Genomic DNA, 23598 nt, shown 5'->3' with positions numbered 1-23598 from the left:
TGGGCTCTGAGCCCGTGCTGCCATACTAGTGCTGAACAATGTGGAAAACACCCACTTCCACAGCTGATAAGAGCTGCAGAGCTGCCGGGTGTGAAGCCGGGGCTCGGTGGACATTCCTCGGTGCTTAATGGCTCCAAATGAGCTGAATAGTGTTTGTGTTACGTCAGGCCGACAGAGCGGCTGCTGCTATCTGATAAAGGTGGTCCCATCTCACTTTCCAGGCACATTTCCTCTCTTTCCTTCTGATTATGCTGCATTTGAATCAGAGCCAGTGCAGTGAAGTGTTATGTTGGAGTCTGTCTGATTGACCAGAATGATTTCAGGGAGGGGTTTGGTCATTGATAATTTTTTTGGTTATGTGTTTAGCTAAATAGGTTTTCACTTTGCTCCTCTTCTGTTTATCTCCTAGTTAAAACTGTGGGAAAATGGCCAAGGCATGGCTTTAGGTGATGGTACATGGTCCATTTTTTTTTAGTGGTAACAAAATCCAAGAGGCTAATTTAAAATGTATTCATAAATCTTATGTTACTCTCATAGGGATGAATAAGATCTCCAAAGATAATTCCTCAAACTGTCCTAGATGCATAGGCAAAGAAAGGATATCTATGCATCTTTTTTAAATACATGACACTTATTATAATAAATGACTTCAAAAAGAAATGTTTTATGATCTTGGAGGAAACATTTCTGACATGTAAGTTATACCCCAATCAGTTTTCACAGTTTTTTCTGTCATGACAGAAATGAACTTTACATTCAAAATTTGAATTTTGATCTTGTGTTTCTTGATATGTTAAAATTTGAATGGTGACCTATTGACAGTAAAGCAAAAAAGTAAAAGAAAAACAAAAACATATGCACTAATAAACCCAGTGGCACCACACCTCTATATGAGAACAGTAACATGTTGGACTCCTCATGTCCCTGTATCTCAGCCAGAACATTGCACATGAACACTAAATTGATGGCCAATCAGCACAAACATTCTGCACCTGTGAGAGGAAATACCCTCCATAACAACAGACTGTGCTTGTCTATAATCGTCATTCAAAAAAGGAAACAGGGAAACTGTCATGACACTAGTTAGCCAGTTAGCACATTAACAACACAATCCATGTTAAAAGAAGAGAGCATATTTGCTGCACGGCAGGGAACAACAACACAAACCATCAGGAAATGTTTCTGCTAAAGAGCTCAATGGCTAAAGAAAAACAACATTACCTTATGTAACAAGTTTGTTTTAATCTCACTCACTCTTGACTTTCGCAGTTTGTTTACTTTCCTCGCTTCCTTTTCTCTTCTAGTGCGCTGAGCTGAACTGCCAGTCAGAATGATTTCATGTACTGGTTGTCTCCTCTGTTGGTGAATGATAGTCGCATCACCTCAGCATGCTGAATTGGCGGGAAAAAAGTTGATGAGGGTAGACAAGGGTCTACAAGGGCCAACGATGCAGGACATACCACAGCGGTTAGGGCAAGAGACGCTCACCAAAGGCTCTACATTTTACCGACAGCCGACCATCAGCTTGGTGTGTCAGAGCCTTTACATCAGAGAGACATTTAGTTCAGTCAGGACCACTTAGTCAAGAAAAAACACTTCTTAGCAGCTTTTAGATTTAGCTTATTGTAATTATTAGTATTTGGCGGTATGGCTCCGTTCTGGGGACCCGCTTGCCCTTCCACGTGCTTGCGTGGAAACGTAAAATAGGAACAGCACATGTTCCTGAGGAAGAGAGAGCAGCAATGTAGCAGCAAATAAAAGAAAAGAACAAAACCCCCACAGAGCAGGCGTCAATGACACAACGTCATAGATCAAGTCAGAACAGCACAAGGAGGAAGCGGGGAGGAGAAGGGCGCAAAAGCAGCATGCAGAGGGAAGGGAGCAGGCGGGCTAGAGCAGCTTAAAAAAGGTGGCGCGAGTGAGTTAGCGAGTCAGATGCTTAGAGGTGAATCAGCTGGCCGTCAGCTGATGAGGCTTGCATGATATCAGGTGATATCAACAGTAGCAGTGCTTGACACTAGAACGCTATGCTCAATTTTTGGTTGGAATGTAAATCAGGTTGATGATATTTTAAATGTCAAACAACATTATATTTTCACATCTTATGGAAGTCACCATTATGATGTTTTACAGACATTGGGTTTTGTTCTTCATACTTCATGACTAAATGTTGTTATTCTATGTCAAGATGACTTTGGCATGAGATGTATGGAAGATAGTGGATTTTAAATACTTAACAAAGTACAAAGTAAAACCAACAGAAAAACAACATCATCCATTCTAAAAACTCTTTGTCAAATTGACATTGGCATTAGGTGCTGTCTTGATTGATAGAATTTTGGCCATCTGATGTCACAACTGAGTCCAACGTAATATCAACACCTAATGATGATGGTGACTACTGGAAATAAAGTGGGAATGCACAGAAATCTATTAAAATGCATATTTTGTTTACATCTTTGGCTATAAATGTTTTTCTAAATGTTTCTACCCTCTCCATATATCAGGTTTGCACTGTTTCATCATGAACGTGCAACAGTTTGTTTTTCATATTGTAAATCTTAACAGGTTAAGTTTTAACTTGCTTTCTTGTCGGTCCAGGCATCAATGCTCAGGCTCGTAAGCTGCAGAAGAGCCGCTCCAGAGTGACCTCGCTGTTTGTGGACGGCAGCGGGGAGGATGTGGACGGACTCGGGATCTGGAGAAGTCTGAGTGAGATGGATCTGTCTGCGATGGGAAAAGAGGCCAGCCGGGTTCAGCAGAACGCGCTCAGAGAGGATCCTGAGGCTGAGGCTGACAAGGAGGTGCTGCGGCTCGGCATGGAGAAGGAGGAGACGGAGAGCAGTGACGACAACACCACCCAGTACTCTATTCACCCGCCCTTTGACTTCCCATACTTCCTCCTGTTGCAGGGCTACAGTCACAGACAGGTGAGTGATAGTGACTTTTATTTCATCTCTCTTTGAGGACAACTCTAATGATTAATGAATTTTGATATGATGATACCCAGCATGTTTAAATGATAGTTTCTCTGATCTATCTATAGATTACATTGTTGTTGTGTAGTAGAAAGTTTGAAGAAAGGGCTCCTAATTCGAACAGCCAGTGTAATAAGGTCATTGAACGCCTCACAAGGTCAGAGTCTCCTGGCAGTGTGTATTGGCAGGCGGAGGACAAACCCAAGCTTAGAAGAGACAACAGGGTGTAAAGTACAGGAGAGTGTTAGATTGAACGTCTTAGCTTAAGAACCTCAAGGAGAAAATCCGGGAGTCAGAGAGTCAGGTGGTTATAAGAGGCCAGAGAGGAAGGAAACACTGTGGATTTGGCTCCAGCGGTGTTTTGAGTCTCAGATAGAACAGAAGTGACCTCCACACAGGACGAGCTGTCTGTCATCATGTCCCAATGAAAGGACATCGTTCACCATACAGAAGAAAACCTGCTCAGTCAGGAGGTTTAAAACCAGGAGATAACCCTGATTAAAGACACACTGTAGAGGGGGATAAAGTACACAGCAGCTATTTTTAGAGGATATAAACAAACTCAAGGGAGGCATTACCTGTGTGTGTTATAATTTACATACCAGTGTACTCGATCAGGGTTTTAGGCCCTCTCTACTCATATAAGGGTATTTTTGAAAATATTTTTCCACTGCAATTTAAAAAAAGAATCACAATAGCTGCAAGCACATACACACATGCATTATACACGTTGCCTAATTTTGCCAATTGGCATGAGCAGCTCATCAGCTGTCCTTGGGCTCGTGAACAATCTGTCCACAAAATTTTGGGCAAGTCTCTAAATCTATTTGAAAGTTGTGTGCCTTTTTGTGATAGGCCACTCCATGTCTTAGACCTGCAACCCCATCCCCTTTAGCAAATTGGTATGAACACAAACACACACCCTCTAGAAGACAAAACTCGACATCCACGCCAAATTTCAGCCTTCGGGGCGAAAACTATGGCCATTAAAAGGTGGGAAAGTTTTGTGGACCAACCAACTGTTATCAAAATATTTCTGTTCACATTAGAATGCAAAACAACTCCGAATGCTCACTGAGGCCGTATGTGGTGATAGAGAGAAGAAGACTCTGAGTGACTGGTCAGCCTATTATCCTTTTAAGGTATCAACAAGTCAAACAGTAGTAAAATAATGGTCACTTCTGCATTTTTGCTGCTTATTCATTTAGTATCTTATACGTTGCAAAGAGCTATGGTGAAACCAAAATGTGACTCAAGCGACAACAGACGATGAGGTCATAAGCAAACATAAACAAACTGGTATGAATACAAAGTAACTTCAGTTTTACAAAATCCACACCTTAGAGGGCATTTTCGTGATCTAAAACTCTAAAACTCCAAAACAAATATCTGTTTCTAAAAATATCTCAATACAAGACTTTTAATTGACAGTTTAAAAAAAAATAACAGCCAAAGCATGGCTCTGTTGACCTGTGATGCAGCTTGAATCACTGAGTTTACACAGCTCATTTTTCCACAGTAAACTAGAGAGTAGGGCTGTGGTTATTAGCCCCAGTCGTTTCCCAGGAAAATGCTCTTTTTCGCAGTGCTGTTTATTCCCGCTAGTGGAGATCTGCTGACTGTGCAGGATGCTGGTAGCACTTTGGCGGGCTAAGAGCGACAGTGGGACTAATCTTACTCAGCAACAATAGGTCAACCAAAAGCAAAGGAACCAGGGGGTCTGTGTTACATCAGTGGACAGATAACAGGAACTGAGAGCATTTAAGTAGTCATTTAGATCTTTAAAGTTTATTTAAACTGGGTCCTCACAACAAACTTAACACAGTAGAGACTGCATCAAACGATTATTCTATTATCGATAAATCTGCCCATTATTTTCTTGATTTTTGTCTATCAAGTGTCCTAAAATAGTGAAAAGGGGCTGTTAAAAATTTCCACCGCCCAAGGTAATCTTTTTAGATAATCAACTAATCGTTTTTATTCAATTAGTTGTTGCAGCTCTAAACAAACACACTGTTACAACAGGTTATATTTGTCTTAATAGTACTTGTATTCTAGAAAATTATAACTTTTTTTAGCTATGCTAGCAGTGTGTATCTAGAGGTGGCTGTCTGTCATTTGGTTGATTGGCCTACTTTTTTCATCTTTTTGCAGAGACTCATTGGTTATTGAATGGATTGTCATGAAATTTGATTAAAAACATCAGCATGTTAGCATGCTTTCATTAGTATTTAGCTCAAAGTATCACTGCCTATGTACAGCCTCACAGAGTTGCCACCATAGCAAACTGTTTATTTGCAGATTAACAGGGGAATAAAAGATGTCAATGTCCCTAAATTCTATACAAATTTTAAGAACTCCTTAATTTGAATTTAAAAGACTGGAGTATTTAAATTGTCTTTTTGCAACAACAAAAAAATCACATTCAAATAATTATAGATAAGATATATTTCCTGGAGTGTAACAGTAAAAGCAATAATAAGCATTAGACACATTGAGTGAATTTAAAACACCTGGACTTTCCTCAAATAGCAGTTAATGTCTGTTTTTAAAACTATAAAACTTTTAAAACCTTTTGCATGATGAAGACTGTTTGGTAGCTCTACCTTCACATTGGTTGCCACAATCCTCTCAGACTGTTACCAGCACAGATGATACCGTATCATCTCATGACTAATAGTCTTAATGTGGTGACCCCAAGGTCATGGACATCACCGACGTCTCACTCATAAGCCGTTCTTTTCCTGTCTCCCGTTACGCTGCCAGTGCAGGCTGATCATGCTGCTGTTCACATGCACTCTGCTGGTTCATTTCCAAAGAGTTACACAAGAAAATCAGTCACATCCTAAGCGTTGAATGTCACTGAAAAATAGGTTTGGTATTACATAAAGAGCTGATGGGTAAATAGAAAATAAATCAGCAATTATCTTGATAATATATTAATTGGTTAAGTCATTTTTCAAGCAACATTTGATGATTCCAGCTTCTCTAATATGAATATGTGGCTTTTTATTTTCTTATATTATAGAAAAATAAATATCTCTGGATATTTGAGTGTTGGTTGGACAAAAAAAGCAATGTGAAGAGGCTATGTTTATTTGGTTATTCTAACATTTTATAGACCAAATGATTTAAGATTTTTTTTTAAAACACAAGTGTTGGAAATTACCTGCAGTACTTCCAGTTTCTCAGTTGTGAGAATTGTATGCTTTTCTTCATCTTATATTATAGTAAACTGAATATCCTTGGGTTCTTGACAGCTGATTGGACTAAACAAAACATTGTGACAGTGTGACATTTTACGAGTTTCTTACATTTATTAGAAAAGATGATAATGGATTAATCAATAATTACTTGAGACCAACAAATAAGTTAGTTGCAACACTAAATTAACCAAAGCACTTTTCTTTGCAGGATTTTGTCATCTACCTGATGAGTGGGACCACCACCATCTTCGGCTGCTGCAGGGAGCACAGTAACGGAGAAGATGAGGAGAGGTTAAAGGTCGACATCCTCCTGTTTGCTCCTGATGTGTTGCCTCAACACTGCTGTGTCAGACGCCTGGACTCTAACATCCAAACGTCCACGGGGGAACACAGAAAGACACTGACAATGTTGAAGCCCCTTCACGGTGCTCCCGTTACCAGAAATGGTTTCCTCCTCAAAGACGAGGTCGAACTGAATCCAGGGGACTTGGTGGGCTTGGGGAAACACTACCTGTTCATGTTTAAGGACCCCACCAGCACATCAGGGTCCCTCCAGACCCCTCCGTGGATGACCACACTCTGTCCAAACTCTGACACAAAAACATCCTCCTGTTTATCATGTGGCTCCTCTGTCACCGTAAAAAGGTTTCAGAGGAAGCCTTTACCTCCTCGTTGGAGGGACCTGGAGGGCACGGAGGCTCTGGTGATCTATGAGCTGGAACAGGAGGAGAGGGTCCTGCAGGAGGTTTTGGATATGTTGGACCCCAGTGGGAATGAGCCAAAGCTTACGCCTGCCTTTCTGCTGAGCCTTTGCATTCAGCACTCGGCCTCCACGTTTGAGCTGACACACTTCAGACAGCTGCTGCTCCGGATAGCCGGTCAGATCCAGCTCGTTATGTGGGTAAGGATCAGTCGTCAGGTAATTGAGCTTTTGTGCCACAGAATCTCAAATGTGTGTATTCAGCACTATATTCCCCTGAGTGTGACGAAGAATATAAAGTAATCAAATGTGCCATCAGGGTTGTATTTAATGCGCATAAGAGGGTTGATGTTTGCTGGTGATGCATGGATGAAATTGATATTTTCTTTCCTTCTTAGGAGAAGACAAAGGAACTTGCAGCGATCCAGCCAGAAACGTGAGTAGACAAAGTGTATTCAGATTGCCCCAGAATTACATGACAATGAGGTGCCACCAAGAGAAGAGCAGCAGCTGCTGCCTGTGATGATATACGACACCTCAAGGTTTACTGTCTGAATAAAAGAGGAGTTAAGTCTGATTTTACAACTATTTGCTCTTCCGGAAAACAATGAAGGTTTTTCTAAATGCAGGTTGTGCAAAGAGAGAATTTCCCACAGTCTTGTCTCTAAGAAAAAAGAAGCAGCTGAGAGTTTTTCTCATGAGCGCAGTGTTTGTTTCCTTTATCATGTGTCACCAGATAACTCTAACTCTTGTATGTCTGAAGAAGTGAGCAAGTTATCAAAGTTTAACAAACTCAATAAACCCAGATGTAAAAGAGGGACAGAAAGAATATTGAACGGACTTAGAGTGTAATGTAATTGTACCTTTACAACCTTGCAAGTAAAAAAAGAATAAAAAAAGCCATCAAATCTCTTTTTTTGACCAAAAAAGAGTAAAAAACTGATGTTATTCAGTTTACAATCACATAAAACAAACATAGGCAGCAAGTTGACACATTTACAGGCTGTAAACAGAGAATGGTTGATTTTTATTTTTTATCTTTTGCTTGATAAATGAGCTAAATAATAACTGATCATCAGAATTGATGTTAATGAAATTTCAGTCAATTAGCTGATCAGTGTTATGTAAAGCTATGACAGTAACAATAGCTTTATAAGGAAAGGTGTTGTAACTCTTTTTGACTGCACATAAAACTTTTGCTGATTTGCAGAAATATTAGAGGAAGTCCAAAACAGGGACAGGAGGAAGGTGGAGTCCCCTTTTGTGAGGGTTTTTCGATGAAACTAAAAATGTTCAACTTAGTGTCTTTGCTATTTCACTATTTGAACAATTGCAGGTTGACATTATGTCCCTTGCACAAGAAACTGAGAAAATACTTCTGACTAATACAGACATCAGACTTACTAAATTTTGTTGTCACAACAAATATGTTACAAGTAAGACCTTGGGGTATTGTGTTTAAATTGAATGCACAGAGTATTTTTCCTTAATTTTTCTAGGTATGATAACAACTACAGACACTAGAACTTGTACATTTTCATTCTAATTAACGTTTCTTTTTTATTCTGCCAAATGTATCATGCATTTTAACACAATTTACAGGTTAAAATATAACGTCTGACACGTGATTATGAGGTAAAAATAGAAAAATAGACAATCCCAAACATACTGGTAAGAATGTTATTAAAAAAAAAGATCTAAAGTAACTAGTTATCAAAGTAGAATTTAATGAATGTTGATCCAGCCAGTAAAATCAGGAGAAAAAAGGGTGGGCTTTAAGTCCAGATTTGAAATTCTCTGCAAAGCCTGCCCTTCGGATGCCACAGAAGTTTATTCAAAAGAAGGGGAACTTGATTGGTAAATGCTCTATCCCTGAAATCATTTTTGTCAGATCTGAAAAACAGTTCAATAACCAGCATCGGATAACAGAAAAGGATGTGATGGAGTAAACAGAAAATTAAGACTTGGTGAAGGTTAATGAAGTCACAGCTTTTATAACAAACCTTTAACTTTTTTAGACTTGGTTCAACACTAATCTCTGTGTTTCTCACATCAGGAGCTCCGGTGATGGGCAGCAGGAGCATCTTCAGCTGCTCAGCATGGAGGAGCTGATACCAGGTCTGCAGCCTCTGGTGCTGTGGATGGCCAACTCCATCGAGCTGCTGCACTTCATCCAGCATGAAGTCCCTCAGCTGCTGCCCTGGAGGCAGGACCAGGAGGACGGAGGTGGGCAACAACACATCATTGCACGCATTATTATTATGTGCCACGGCTGTTAACGTTTGTTTTATGTTTTTTTAAAATGTGTGTGTTGTCAGGTCTGTTGGACTCTGAGATTTCCTCCACTCGGACAGCCTGTGAGGAAGCCATGACAGTCCTGGAAGAAGTCATCATGTTCACCTTTCAGCAGTCTGTCTACTATCTAACAAAGGTAGGCTGGCACACATTAATATACAAGGTTCTTTAACACATAGCACGTACACACACTCATATAGTGACATCAGCATTTTCACTTCCTTTTTGACCTCTTAAATCTGAGTGTCGGTCACATGTGAAGCAGGATATTGGACTGTGTAAACACCACATTCTGTTTTCATTGACCATATTCCAGATAGAAAACACAATAACAGAATGGAAACACCAACTTTGTCTGGCACTCTCAGTCAGGAAAGGCCTGTGAGATAGTGAGTGAGGTGTCGTTTCCACAGAATGGTATATAAACAAAAAGACAATCTTGTCTCAAAAGGTTTCACTGGTTTGTTGAATAACAAAACGAGAGTGCCTGATTCGATGAGAACCACTATATGAACATCAGACGTCTTGTGGTTGCATTAATGAATTGCTTAAAGTTAAATCAAGTCAAATCTATATATAGAGACAATTTAAAAACAACAGACCAAAGTGCTTTACAGAGAAATTGAAATGATTAAAATAAAAGCCAATAGGTAAATAATTGAAGCAGATAAAATAAAAATGATATTATTGTCATACGGATAATTAGCAGGAATCAAATTGCAAAACAAATTGTGTAAAGGTGGGCCTTTATCACTGTTTTAATAGTGATGATAGATTAGGGAATATGTGTCAGTAAAGCTAAACTGTTCCACAATGGAAACATCTCAATCCCCTTTGTATTTTGACTAGGAACATATAATGGGGGGGAGTAACTAAACAGAGGATCTGAGGGGTCTGGATGTAGAATATGGACCAAGATCAAAGATGTAGGTTGGTGCCAAACCAGTCAGAACTTGAAAAAAAACATCATGTTTGAACTATTGATCTAAACAGACAATCAAAAATGACAAGCCAGATGTCTAGCATTTGTACAAAGATTTGAAGAGGAGAAGACATCTTCTTCGCCAACCATAAGGACATTTGTCTCAACTCTTATCCAGTTGGAGCTAATTGTCGACCATCCAGAATTTGACATCTTAAAAACAACTAAAAGAAACAGAAAATTATGTGTTTTGTTTGGTTTTGAGGGGAATTATAGCCACATGTCATCAATTCAGCAATCATAAAGGATGTAGAATTGTCTTAAAACCCAGTTGGGAGCATATTTAAGGACAATAAAATGAGGCCTTAGACAGAGCCTTGGGGTACACCACCTTATAACTTGTGTTGATTTTTGTTACTGATGTAATTTATACCACTCCAAGGCCTTAAAACTACATATGGGCTGGAAATGCATCTTAGTGTGGGTCTGGATTTGTTTTTGTGACAGTCAGCAGTGAACTCTCTCTCTCTGTTATGCAGCCCAACAAGACACTCCCATACTAGATTTATGTGACTTTCCCATGTTAAAGATGCTTATTAAAAGCTGTCTGGTTCATGCAGAATCAAGTCGACATCCCAGCAGCAGAGTCTGTAGAAACACCACCACCCTGCACAGTGACTGTTTGAGGAAGGGAGGGAAGGAAGCAGGAACAGTCTGTGCCGATGTTTTGAATACTCAGTCATATTTCAACTGCCTGTACAGAAAAAAAGAGACATTTTACTGTACAGTTTGTGCCTTTTAGTCTGAAAAAAACCCTCTTTTATGTGGCTTTTCAAGGGGCAGTTTTTCAGTTTGCTATCATGTTTATTTGTCATTTTTGATGCAGGGCTGTTGTAGCATTGTTTACAGCAGTAATCAGGGGCATTTCTAGGATTTGAGGACATTGGAGGCGTAGCCTGAACTTCGGGAGAAGGGGTCAGAGGGATTCTTAACAGGGATTTGTTTTTTTATGAATAAGCTCTTGATTTTGATGCTTTTCTAATGGACTCTAACTAGTTTTTTTAAACTTTCCAAGTTAATTATGAATTGTGATGAGAAAAAATATTACTAGTTGTTAGTAATTAGCATTGAGTACAGAATACTTACAACTGATCATTAAAAAATATTGAGTAAAATTGAAAAAAATGTTGCATTTATATTAATAGTGTTGGAATGTCACAAAGTATATTTATTCAACTACAAATATGAACAGAATGATAGATTAAGTGGGGGACTTTTTTGTAAATTAGGCCCATATATTTAGATTCATGGGCATTTTTTCAAACATTTGGTACTAAAGCCTTGGATGCCCAGGCCTAACAACATCACTGGCAGTAACATGTATTGCAATGTGTCTCTTACAGTAATTATTCAGTGTGTTATACTGTAAGCGTGTGTGTATGGTGGTAGCTATTTTTCTGGTGGTTAGAAAAAGAGGATGTGTTCCCTGCAGAGGAACACAGACTGTCATCAGAGAAACACCCAGCGGAGGAAAGGAAGGGAGGTGGAAAATGGCTTTCTTTTCATTTCCTGTGAAATCTGACTCAACATTTGTAATTTACAGACATAATTTCATCGCTTGTTCTGTTGGCTCTGGCTAAGTTTAACTATTTAAAAATAGAACATGAATTAAATTAGGCCAAAGTTCAATAATGCTGCTGTTAGATACACCATGAGAGAGTGCTGAGTAGATGAAAAAACAAAGGAAGTGGGAAAAAATAAATCTATATTTATGCGCCTTTTTAATTGCAATATTGCGTTCACATTCATATACTAGGCCTTACAGATGTACAGAACATTTTTAAGCATCCAGATGTGTTAAAACAATATTAACACTTTATAAATTCTAAATGGCTTACTGTATACTCTCAGCTGATCTGTTGCCTCAGGCATGCAGGGTTATTGTTTTCTTTATGGCCTCTTTCAGAGAGTCTGAGGTCATTATCTTAGTCATGGTGTGTGAATGAGAGTGTGTGTGTGTGTGTGTGTGTGTGTGTGTGTGTGTGTGTGTGTGTGTGTGTGTGTGTGTGTGTGCATGTGTGTGTGTGTGTACCTAACAGGTGATGTCATGCCATGTTAAACAATGGAAGAACTGTGTCAGGAGTAGTGATAAGAGCTGGATCTGTGTGAGGAGTGACAATGAGGTTGCGTTCACTAAAACAGCTTGCAAGATGATTCTGCAGTGTTTGTAGAACTCACTTGTTCCTCATGATTTATATATGGTTGAGTGAAACTTCATGTTTTACCCTTTCTAAGATGCATTTTAAAGTGCAAGGGGAAAAGCCAAACTTCTCAGCAATATTTTTTTGTTCATTCTTAAATATACGTCTGTCTTAAGACTGACATGGCAATGGTTTGTTAATGTTAAAGCAATCATGTTAAAATATGTTTTCTTTATTTTAATCTTTGTTTCACAGTATTTTTTAGTGTCTTAAATGACTCAAATTGCATTGTAAGTGTAGGATAGGGTTTTTATTTTACTTGAGCTGCCCTGTCATATTTTGAAACAAGCTCTCCCACAATGCCTCCTGCACATTACCTCCCTCTCTTTGACTCATTATCTTCTGTACTAAACAAGAAAAGACAAAAAAAGAACATTATTTACCACTAACTTTATTACACTGTACTTTTTATAATCAGAAATCATATGTAGGAGAAGGAATGTTGTGTTTACATGTTGTCATTTTTGTGCTTTAGTGATACTCAGTATCAGCCTTATCAGCATTTAACTCCCACAGTGCATTAGCAGTGATTATCCAGTACTTTGGATAGCGTGCACAGCAAAATACAGCTGGTCTTTACAGCAAAGACATAAACTGTCACCACCTCCCTCCCTCCACAGAGTATGTATTCAGCGCTGCCTGGTTTGCTGGATGGGAACCCGTTCTCGGAGAGCGGTCAGCTGCGAGTGCCTGATGGACTTAGTGGCATCCTGGAGGTGCTGAAGGAGGCGCTTAAGCTTCTCACAGCTTTCCAGGTCCATCCAGACATCTCTTTACAACTGTGTGCCTATCTGTTCTTCTTCATCAACGCATCGCTGTTCAATGCCCTCATGGAGAGAGGTCAGACTTCAGCTCACTTATTAAGAAACATTTTTTAACTTTTGTTTAAGCCACCACTTAGGTTCAGACTGAAACAGTAATTGTGTTGATTGCCATGAAAGTTTATGCAAAAATGTATGCTCCCCAGAGGTTGACTCCAACTGACTTTTCCTGGTGGGTTTAAATGAATTGTTTAAAACAGTTATTGGATGAACTGTCATTAAATTAAGTACAGACATTCATGATAAACTGCAGTAACTTAATTGGTCCCTTAATGTTTCATCTAGCACCATCATCAAGTCAAGGTTTCCATTTGTCTTTGGTTTATGACCAAAAAGCTGATAAACAAATGATATTTCCATCAGCCTTTTTCTGTTTAGTACAAGCTGAACATCATCACGTTAAGACTGTCATTGTGAGCATGTTCCCATGCTATTCATTTAGCGTAGGTAGCTCTTCCCAAAGCTGCTAGCATATCTGCAGACTCTTTGCAACATCAGACATGTCTCTGTTGATTTAGTGTGAATTTCATTTATATATGGTGTTAACATATATTCTTAGTGTATATTGTTAACATATAGGTTGGTGTATATTATGTATTTGCACTATCAATCAATCAATCAAATCTTTATTTGTATGGCACTTTTCATACAAAGAGTAACACAAAGTGCCTAGTATATATTACTGTCAAACAGTATATATTACTGTCAAACAGGCTTTCCTGATAAAGACATCTTTAATTCTAGACTGCATTTATATATGACTATATTGTTTACCAATATTCTTACACATTTTTATAAAATACCACCTCAAAATCTCACCAAGACTTCAATAACTTTTATGAGCCTTTTCAGTCTGGTTTCTGCTCAAACATAGCACTGAAACTGCCTGACCTCCAGCAACATACTGTAATCCTCTGACTCCGCTTTCATTACCATCCACATCCTTCTTGATATCAGCACTGTTCAGACACCATTAACCATTCCTCAATGGAACTGCCCTCTCCTGGTTTCGGTCCGACCTCCCAGACAGACATCAATCATCTTTATCAACAACTGCAAATTGTCCTTAGTTCCTGTTACCCACAGTGTCCCCCAGGGTTTGGTGCTTGTCCCCCTTCTTTTCATCCTTTACATGCTCCAGTTTCGCTACTACACAGATGACACTCAACTCTACCTCTCATCCAAGACCGTCACTGCTGCCCCTCACTCCAGCCTCGCCATCCGCCAAACAGACATTACAACATGGATGTAATAGAGTTTTCTAAAACTCAACTAAGATATGTCAGAAATCTTAATCATTGGCCCAGACTCCCTTACCCAGCCTGCTCAGGATTTCTCACTTGACAGTGCACCCACTCCACCCAAGTTTGCAACCTCTGAGTTACTTTTGACACCACCCAGTCCTTCCTGCCCTACGTCAACCAAATTACCAAAACAGCCTCCTTCATCCACTGGCCACCTCCGACCCTCTGTGTCACCTACTGCTGCAGAGTCACTCATCCATACACTTGTAACATTCAGTTTACTGCAACAATATCTTCTATAGCACCACAAAGGCTGTCCTTAACAAACTTCAGTATGTACAGAACACTGCTGCGTGCTTACTTGCCAGTTACATACTTACTTACCTACCTTTCCAAACATTTATTTATTTGTGGCTGGCTGTCACAAATAAGACATCTACCGCCCCAAATCGATTTTTGCAGCCTAACTGTTAATTAGGGGTGTTTTCGGAATGCATACTGTTGGGTTATATACAGCACATTTGGGGCTGAGACAGCGTAGCAGAATGTCAGATGCATTAGAAGTGAAACTGAAACATCTTTCTAATGGGTATAAGTTTGAATTCCTTCACAAACAGCTGCTCCTCTTATCCATGTGATCTGATCAGCTGTGAATGAATCATCACAACACTTATCCACCTCTCAAGTGAAAAAACAGCTGCAGAGGAAAAAAAGAACTCTTGGAGAGCTTTGGCTGTCAAAGACATGAAAAAAAAAAAAAAAAATTTGGGGGGGGGGCAGAATGATACAAAGAGACACACAGGCATTTAAAGATTCTACTCACCACCTCAAACAGCCAGACTCCTCTGTATCTCTCTGACCTCCTCTATCAGCACTCCCCCGTCTAATAATAATAATAATTATTATTATTATTATTATTATTATTATATTTATTTATTTATTTGTTCATTTAGATTTATTACATGCCTTAACAGCTGCTAAATGTAAAAACAGTGTCCCTATGTTGCACATATATCATGTCTGATTTTGATTGATTTGTTTTTCAGGATCTGTTGCTGGGTTCTACCAGTGGTCCCGAGGTGTTCAGATCCGGGCCAACCTGGACCTGCTGATGGACTGGATCCAGAGCATTGGTCTGGGCGACCTTGCCAACGAGTTCTTCCAGAGGCTTTCTGCTGCTGTTAATCTGCTGGCCACACCCAAAGAAACCATCCTGCAGGTCAGGGGACATCCATTTCTTCTTTCCTGTTTGTCTCACAGTTGGCGGGTGTAGCCTCGAGAGTCGAGTCATGTTTGTGTCAGCATGAATGTTTTCATTGTCTTTGGGGGTGTTAGTAAAACATTAGTTATATATGTTTATGTGATAGGTGCAAATTGCTTCACTTATACTTTTGCACTGCAGCACAACTCCCACTTTCTACAGCTTCATATTGTTGCAATATATTGTAATATATATTACTTATGATCCCATAAAGTCTGTTAAAGCATGTTATTGGTTAATGGTCATTTTACAGTCCATGGTTAATGGTTATAGCAGCTCTGTACTTAGACTCTTAGACAGCGCTGTTCACATTGATCAGATATGAGGAAATGATCAGATATGAGGAAATGACCTGCAGGAGCAGAGTAAATACACTAAAATGATAAACTCATCACTTCATGGTGCCAAGTAAATTTTGGACACCACGTTTCTCAATTAAAATCATATAGACATGAAATCCTGTTAGCCAGAGTATTTATGTAATACATTATCATCTTAAAGTCTTTGTATAATTATTAAGTGGAAACATTTGTCCAAGAGCACAAGTAGCTGTTTCATGTTCAAAAACACAGCAGTACATTAGATTAAAAACATTTCATACCCTTTGTCTGAGTGTATGCTCAGGAATAACACACTGTAGTGTATCAGTCATCACTACAACAACAACTTTATACTTGTGTTTAGTCTTTGCTGCACAGTGGTAGCCTGCCAACTTAACATTTAATCCCTCCTTAAGCACACCATTCTCCTAGTTACCCATTCAGATCTTGTTTACACTTTGTACCACAGAAGGAAGCTGAGCTCTTACTTGGCTGGTTATTAAACACATAAAGAGAAACTCTCCCATAGAATGAGCCAGTTATGACTGATGAGGAAACAAAAGGTCACACAAAAGGTTATGAACACTTTCAAAAGTACAAACCTTTTTGTGATTCACAGGTTTGTGATGGCATGTGTGCTTTAAATAGAAAGGCTATAAATAGAAATCGCAGCTTATATTTACTGTATATAGTGTCCGATTCATCTCGTCAATTCTGTATACAGTAAAATTCTAGCTCCTTTTAGATCAAAGCTTGCCTGTAATTCTATGTCCATTTTACAAGATAAATGCAGTGATATTTCTCATTAAAAAACGGAAAGAATGCTCACTAGCATATTCTCCCAAAAGATTTATTAAATACCTCCACACGTGTCACGTTTCGGGCAATCACCCTTTCTCAGACATGGCAAGATACAGAGACACACCCCATAAATAGTGTGAATGGGTCACCTGAAACCTGAATCTTTTGAGAGCATTTCAAACACATATCCTTTACTTTTAGCTAACTATATAAACTGTGATTTTGTCACACAGATAGAAGAGATTTTAGAGATTAGAGATAGATAGAGATTTTACTGCGACAGCAGCTTAGGACATTTTCATACCTTGCTCCAGTATGATTGTGGTTGTTAGATATTAGTAAGACCAGAATTCTGTAATTGTCATTGACAGCTGAGGAGATAATCACAGAGGAAGTGAAATGTATGATCAGAGTAGTCACTCTTATGACTCTTAATCACATTGTGCTGACTTCTATCGTGAATAAATGGTGAAAACAAACAATATGTCTGGGAACCCCATGGAACTCTCACATGGACCCCTGGCTGAGAACCACTGCATTAGAGGACGTGGACAACTATGTAGAGCTAATAAATGAAAAAGTTTGTATAGTAGAAGTAAAAGTTTGCAAGTAGAATTGAGTTACGGCACAGAGATTTCTGACCCACTTGCGAAACTGCACAAGTGAAAAAAAACCCATGAATGCTGAACCTATGTGAGGTGGACATTGAAACACAATTAAATGCAGACTCGGCTGCAGTAATAGTATTGCAGTTATGGGTTACGAAATTTTAAGATATTGAAAGGTTAGTTCAGGGAGGGAATGTTTGCATTAATTATTTGCAATATGTTAATTTAAAATAATTTACGATTACTCCAACTTCTAATACCATTTGGTGGTTTATTTTAATTTTTTGCAAAGTGTGTGTTTTTTTTTTTTTTTAATCACTGGAAAGTTGGGCTAAATTTTGGCAATGGAAAAATGGCATGGTCGTTTCACAGGGGTCCCTTGACCTCTGACTTCAAGATATCCCAATGAAAATGGGTTCTATGGATACCCATGAGTCTCCCCTTTACAGACATTCCCACTTTATGTTAGTCCCATTCAGTTTTTTTGCTGTCATTTGATTCCTAATCAAGACAATCTGGTAAGAATTGCTTTACCTTGTCAATATGGACTTCATAACTATTTTGTAATGCAAAATAATGGAATTTAAAACACGTGATTAAAAAAATGCAATTAATCGCAACTAACTATTGAAATTCTGCAGTTAATCACAATAAGATAACAAATACGAACAAATATGAAAAGAGAGGAGAAGAGACAAGAAGATAAGCTAAGAGATTTGAGCTTACTACAGATTTTAAAATAAGCCTGCTCTGTGTCAGTGGGATCTTCCTTCTATATTTGAAGGAGCGTGAGGCCTAGTTTCACACACCTGTTTTTGCTGTATGACTCGCAGTCTTAATACCAGCCTGAAACATCTCCGGGACACAACGCAGCGTGAGCCCCCCCCTCAGGCCACAGCTGTTGAAGGCTGTGTCTCGTCTGCTCGTGGGATTGGACGGTTTCTAGGAAGCTTGCGGTTTTATGTATTGCTACCCTGGCATGAGGTCACTTTGTGGCTGCTGCGACAGAGCACACACCCTCGACTGATTTTTCCATCTGGAGTTCTGCTCTTTTAAGAACCGAAGTGGCTCACTGGCACAGTTGTAAATTGCCCCAGAGGGATGTGGCGTTGCTTGATTTGCCAGCAGTTATGGAGAACACAACATCTGAGGAGTTATTTTAGCTGCTAAACATTAAATCTCAGACATAACAGACAGAGACATTTTTGCATTTCTGCAGTTTATAAGCAGCATTTAAACTTCAGCTTCTGATGAGCTCAGTGTGGCGTCTGTGTTATAAGAGAAGGGCAGGGACACAACAACATTTAACTTATGGTTTCTGTTGTGGCCCCGGCATGTCTGGGCAAAAGCCGACTTCCACCAATTCATCTAGAAACAGACTGAATGAACTATGTAATGTTTGTAATCATCACATGAACGTCACTGGCGGGTGACTCACCTGCTTCCTTATCCGCGAGCTACTTTCATGTGTCATTAAAAGATCAAATATTATCTTTCTTGTGTGTTATATTTCATGATAAGACACCTGAGAGGCTGAGCTGAGAGATAATAAAAAGTTTAAGTTTTCTCACGCTGTACAGAACAAGACTGACGTGTTCATTACAACACACACCTTTTATCAGAGTGGGAGAGAGAGTAAACACAAGTATGGAGCTGTGAAGAAAAGCTGCTTTGATATGAAACAAGTTGAAGTATTCCTGAAATATTTTCCCAGGAAGCTTTGTTACCACAAGGGTAAAAACCATTTACTAGATCATATAATTGGTTTAAAATACTCTGCATACAAATGAGAGAGTAGCAATGACTTTGTTTCCTCATTTGGAAACAAGCTTGATGGGAAAATGCTTGTTTGTCCCTCCCTGGCATTCTCACAATGACTACAAAGAGCGTTTGTGGCTGGTTGTTTAAAGCATCACTTTTACAGTCCTGCATTTTAAGCTGTTGAAGGGTTTTAGAATAAGTTTACTTCATGTTTTTTTTGTTTTATGTGCGTCCAGGCGTCCTGGGCCTCTCTAAGGACTGAGTTTGCTGCCCTGAATGCCGCTCAGCTTCACCACATGCTGAGAGAGTACAACTCTGGGAAAGCCTGTCCTGCTGGGTGGACCCCGTCACCAGATGATGCAGAGGACGCTGTCAGGACGGGTGAGTGACAGACTAAGGCTGGTATGATGTCAGATTTTCACTACACTATTATTGTGGTCAGAAGAGTCCACAATAATGATATCATTGTTATATCTATAGAGAAATTTAAAATAGTGCTATCAGTCAAATTCATCTTTCACTTGGCTTATTATCCTTTTTGTCTCTGTAGCTAATGAATTATACTCAAAATACACATCTCCTGAGAAGAGGAAAGAGACTCTCTAAAACTGTGCAAAATAGTACAAAAAGAGCATTTACACTTAATGGATAATGAAAAGGTAACCGGATGGGGTTGGTAGAGGGAGAAAAAGTGAGAACAGAAAGAAACTGAAATGATTTAAGAGTTGCTGGATTATTTTACACGTTTTTATGTACTATGAATCTCAGTGTTAATATTCTAAGCGTCACAGTTATTGTCAATAGCGGTAGATCATCCACTTATTCGATAAGTTCAGAGAAAGAACATAGTTACCAAATATCTTCATAACCACATCTTTGTATTGGTTACTTTTCAACTAAAACTGTGCTGGTTCTAGCTTCTCAAATGAAGAGATTTATGTTTTATTATTTATGTTTTTTTGTGTAGTTTTTTGTTTATTTACTAGCTTTAGGTCCCTGACTTTTTGCTGGACAAAACTGGCTATTTAAAGATGGGACTTTGGGCTCTGGTAAACTGAGATTTTGACTTAGTATGGAGGAAAAGGCTGATTGTTTATTTGTTAAAATAATCCACAGATGGAACAATATTTAAAATAATTTTTATTAGTCTGTCTCTCCTTGAGGACAAAACCTGGACTTGTTTGAATAATATGATAACTACTATAAGTATAGAAAATAAATGATTAGTCATCAGTTCAGTTTCTGTACCAAGGTAGCTACAGAACATAGGTGTTACCTTGTTTACTGTAAACTGCAGTAACAAGACTTTCAGCAGGAATCAAAACCATCTATTGTGAAGCCTGCATGTCCAATCTTGCCTGTATTCATGCTTCACTGCACAAAACTTCATGGTAAATAACACGAGTAATAACTGAGCTGAACTCTGCTCAGAAGCTTTGAGCAAAGCACACTATTACTGCAAAATCAATCCCAATCTAATGTGCTCCTTCATTCTGTAAACTTCTAATACTTGTTACAGTCTCTGTTCATTTGTTCACAAGTCTTGTGTCTTTTTTACATTGTGACATTCTCTGTTAATATTACAACAATAATATTATTATTATTATTAATAATAATAATAATATTATAATATTATTATTATTATAATATTACAACTATGTACAGAGTGTTTACAGAAAATGTATTATGCAAAAAAATCTTCACATGCATAAAATATTAAAAATAAATATACAAACAATAAAATATATAATAACATCAAATGGAATAAAATGAACCAATAAATACTGACAACTGAAAAAAATATATTATTTATAGTATTTCTGAATACAGTTAGTTTGGGCATCTTTGTCAAAGATGATTTTATTTCATGTCACTTTTTAGTCAAGATGCATTGCATGCAAATATAATTCTAAATAATTATTTCAAGTAGACCTTGACACTGACACTCACACGCATTTTTACTCCTTAAGAGTAATCCGGTCTGTCTGTCTGTCTCCACCAATCAGCTTCAGTCCACAGCTTCCTCTCAAATCCACCTCTCTCAGTAGAACAGTCGCCGCCTCGCTCTCACCTGTTTTCACCCCTTATCCTCTCATCGACTGCACCCTGCTGTGTCAAAAACACCACTGACTGCAACAGTTGCATCAGTCCTCTACTTTATTTACAGCTTTTAATTCGGTGTTAACCTGAATACAGCAGCTTTACCTGAAAGTAACAGGATACAATTTCATTAGAAATCTGTAATTGAAGCTTGGGTCATTTGTGATGGACGACCTTTCTTTTCTTCCTGCAGCCAACATCCTGGAGAGCTTCGACAGTCACCCGCCGCTCATCCTGCCCAGCAGCTCGTTTCACCTGGAGCTGGGTAAACCTGTCGTGGAGCCCGCTCTTTTTGAACAGCTCGGTCATCTGCAGGAGTTCATACGCCGACTCCCCCGCAGTGAAACCCAAGCCGAGCCCGATGTGGAGGAACAGGTAACAAGCTCTCTGACCTCAGAGCAGGAAATGAGACACCTTAATGTTTCTCCATCTGTTATTGATTGACTTTATGTTCCTCAGGCTCTCAACGGGACGACCAGAGACAGACAGTCTACAACCTCAGCCTCCGTCAGGGTCTTCCAGGATCCTGCCCAACAGGAGGTGTCCGACCCGGTTACCTGCCCCTCCCCTGAAGCAGATCCGGGCTGTACATCCCCCGCGGAGCTGGCTCAGGCCCGAGGATCTCACGGTGACCTGAGCAGCTGTGAGGCAGTCCTGACCCAGAAGCTGAAGAGCCTGGAGCTGCAGAACACCCTCCCAGGACAGGCCGACATGGGCTACCACAAGAGCCTGGCGCTGGACCCGTCATGCCTGCTGACGCCACCCAACACCCCACAGGGTATGGAACTGGACGAGCTGGAGGCGGATCTGCAGGAGGGTGCCCGCCAGCAGAAGAAAGGTAACTGCACACGCAGATGACAAAAGATCTGCACATTTTATTGGTAGTATCCAGTAAATTTATCTTTATCAAAGATCTTTGTCACAGATTGTCAAGTTTATGTCAAAACATATTTTATAAGATATATAGATGCCAAACACAGCCATCACTCACGTGGTTGGTGTACTCAGACTGGACCAATCAGAATAGAGCTAGATAACAGTGTGATACCTCTATGTGGGGGACAAAGCATGCCTCTATTGAAAATAGGGATAGAATAACAGTTTATCCAAACATATTACATTAATAGGCCTCTTTCACTTCAGACATTTTGGCATGTCACAGTGGTAAACATCACAGCTACAGATAATAAAATTAATGATAGTTGTATTCCACTTAGAGTAGGCCCTGATACTGTGAATGCTTCACCTGCACTTTTCCTACTGTGACAAGTTAAAACGCCTGTTGTCTAATATACCACAAAGATTTAGTATATTGTAATAATTATCACATAATTATTCAAAGAGAGAAAATAGAAAAGAAAATATATTACTTGGCACAAAAAGGGTTAAATGGTGAAATAGAAAGCTATTAGTGGGCTGACATTTGTGTTTATACATACATCAGGGAAATTAGCAAAACAAAGATCAAAGTGCTTTAACTTAGAGGGAAGAAATATATTCATACTAAAGTCTGTAATAAAAAAGAGTAATAAAACCTATATTTGATCCCTTTAATGTTAAATTAAATCAGGATAAATTAAAATTTTGACCTGATGAAAAGCAAGTTAATCGCCAAAGTCATTAGAATTTATCCTCCAGGAAACATCCAGTAGAGGCATTTCACTCAAAACCACGATGATGGGGATAAAGAGATCCACTGAAGTTATTTATTTATCAACTGGGGATCATGAATGCACAAAATTTAATGGCTATCGAACACATAAGGTGTTTTCAGACTGGAGATACTTGTACATAGTTCTAAAAACCCGACTTCCTGTATGTTTCCGCAAAGCTAGAAGTAGATGTGTACAAGAAGAAGCACGAGTGACGAAAGTGTACGGCGCTTGGGTATGACGTCAAAAGTGTATGTTGATTAGTCGAACACAGCCAATGCAACACCACCAACCACAGTTTTTAAAAACGTGTTAGCCTTGTAAACAGCAGACTATACAAAACAACAGCTCATAATGAAAAAATATGAAGAAAACACAGACAAAGGGACCAATGGTGAAGTCCAGGCTGGAACTACAATGTGATTTTGACTCGCTGAAGCAAAAGTGACGGTGCTGTACCAACTGTTGGCTGGCTAACAGTACGTCACTTCAGCATTCCTGTGGGCAGTGCAAACAGAATAAAAGCCCTTCAAGTTATGAAATATTCGGGGGAGCTTCACAGTGGGCAGTTCCTCTGACAGAGTCCCCAGAACTGTTCTGCCCAAAAAAGCCTGTAGTTGTTGAGATCATTAAAAATAGTGGGCCAACAGACAAACCGACATTGCTAA

General features: G+C 39.1%; 1 protein-coding gene across 2 annotated transcripts in view; it reads left to right on the top strand.

The window, feature by feature from the left end:
• radil2a (Ras association and DIL domains 2a) overlaps nt 1-23598 on the top strand; it is a 37894-nt gene that overhangs the window by 5567 nt on the left and 8729 nt on the right. The window contains exons 4-13 of one of the 2 annotated variants that reach the window (XM_042504935.2): nt 2602-2930; nt 6393-7085; nt 7283-7320; nt 8941-9110; nt 9203-9315; nt 12983-13202; nt 15474-15646; nt 19415-19559; nt 21472-21653; nt 21738-22116. In XM_042504935.2, the coding sequence (XP_042360869.2) occupies nt 2602-2930; nt 6393-7085; nt 7283-7320; nt 8941-9110; nt 9203-9315; nt 12983-13202; nt 15474-15646; nt 19415-19559; nt 21472-21653; nt 21738-22116 (2442 nt within the window). Of the gene's footprint in view, nt 1-2601; nt 2931-6392; nt 7104-7282; nt 7321-8940; nt 9111-9202; nt 9316-12982; nt 13203-15473; nt 15647-19414; nt 19560-21471; nt 21654-21737; nt 22117-23598 lie in introns of both variants that reach the window. The other variant, XM_088091332.1, reaches the window with a different exon arrangement.

The sequence above is a fragment of the Plectropomus leopardus genome, chromosome 18 (assembly GCF_026936395.1).
Source record: "Plectropomus leopardus strain MGB_pleo_1.0 chromosome 18, ASM2693639v1, whole genome shotgun sequence".
Taxonomy (NCBI): domain Eukaryota; kingdom Metazoa; phylum Chordata; class Actinopteri; order Perciformes; family Serranidae; genus Plectropomus; species Plectropomus leopardus.
Note: the sequence above shows the minus strand (reverse complement) of the source record. Positions and strands in the feature narration are given on the sequence as shown.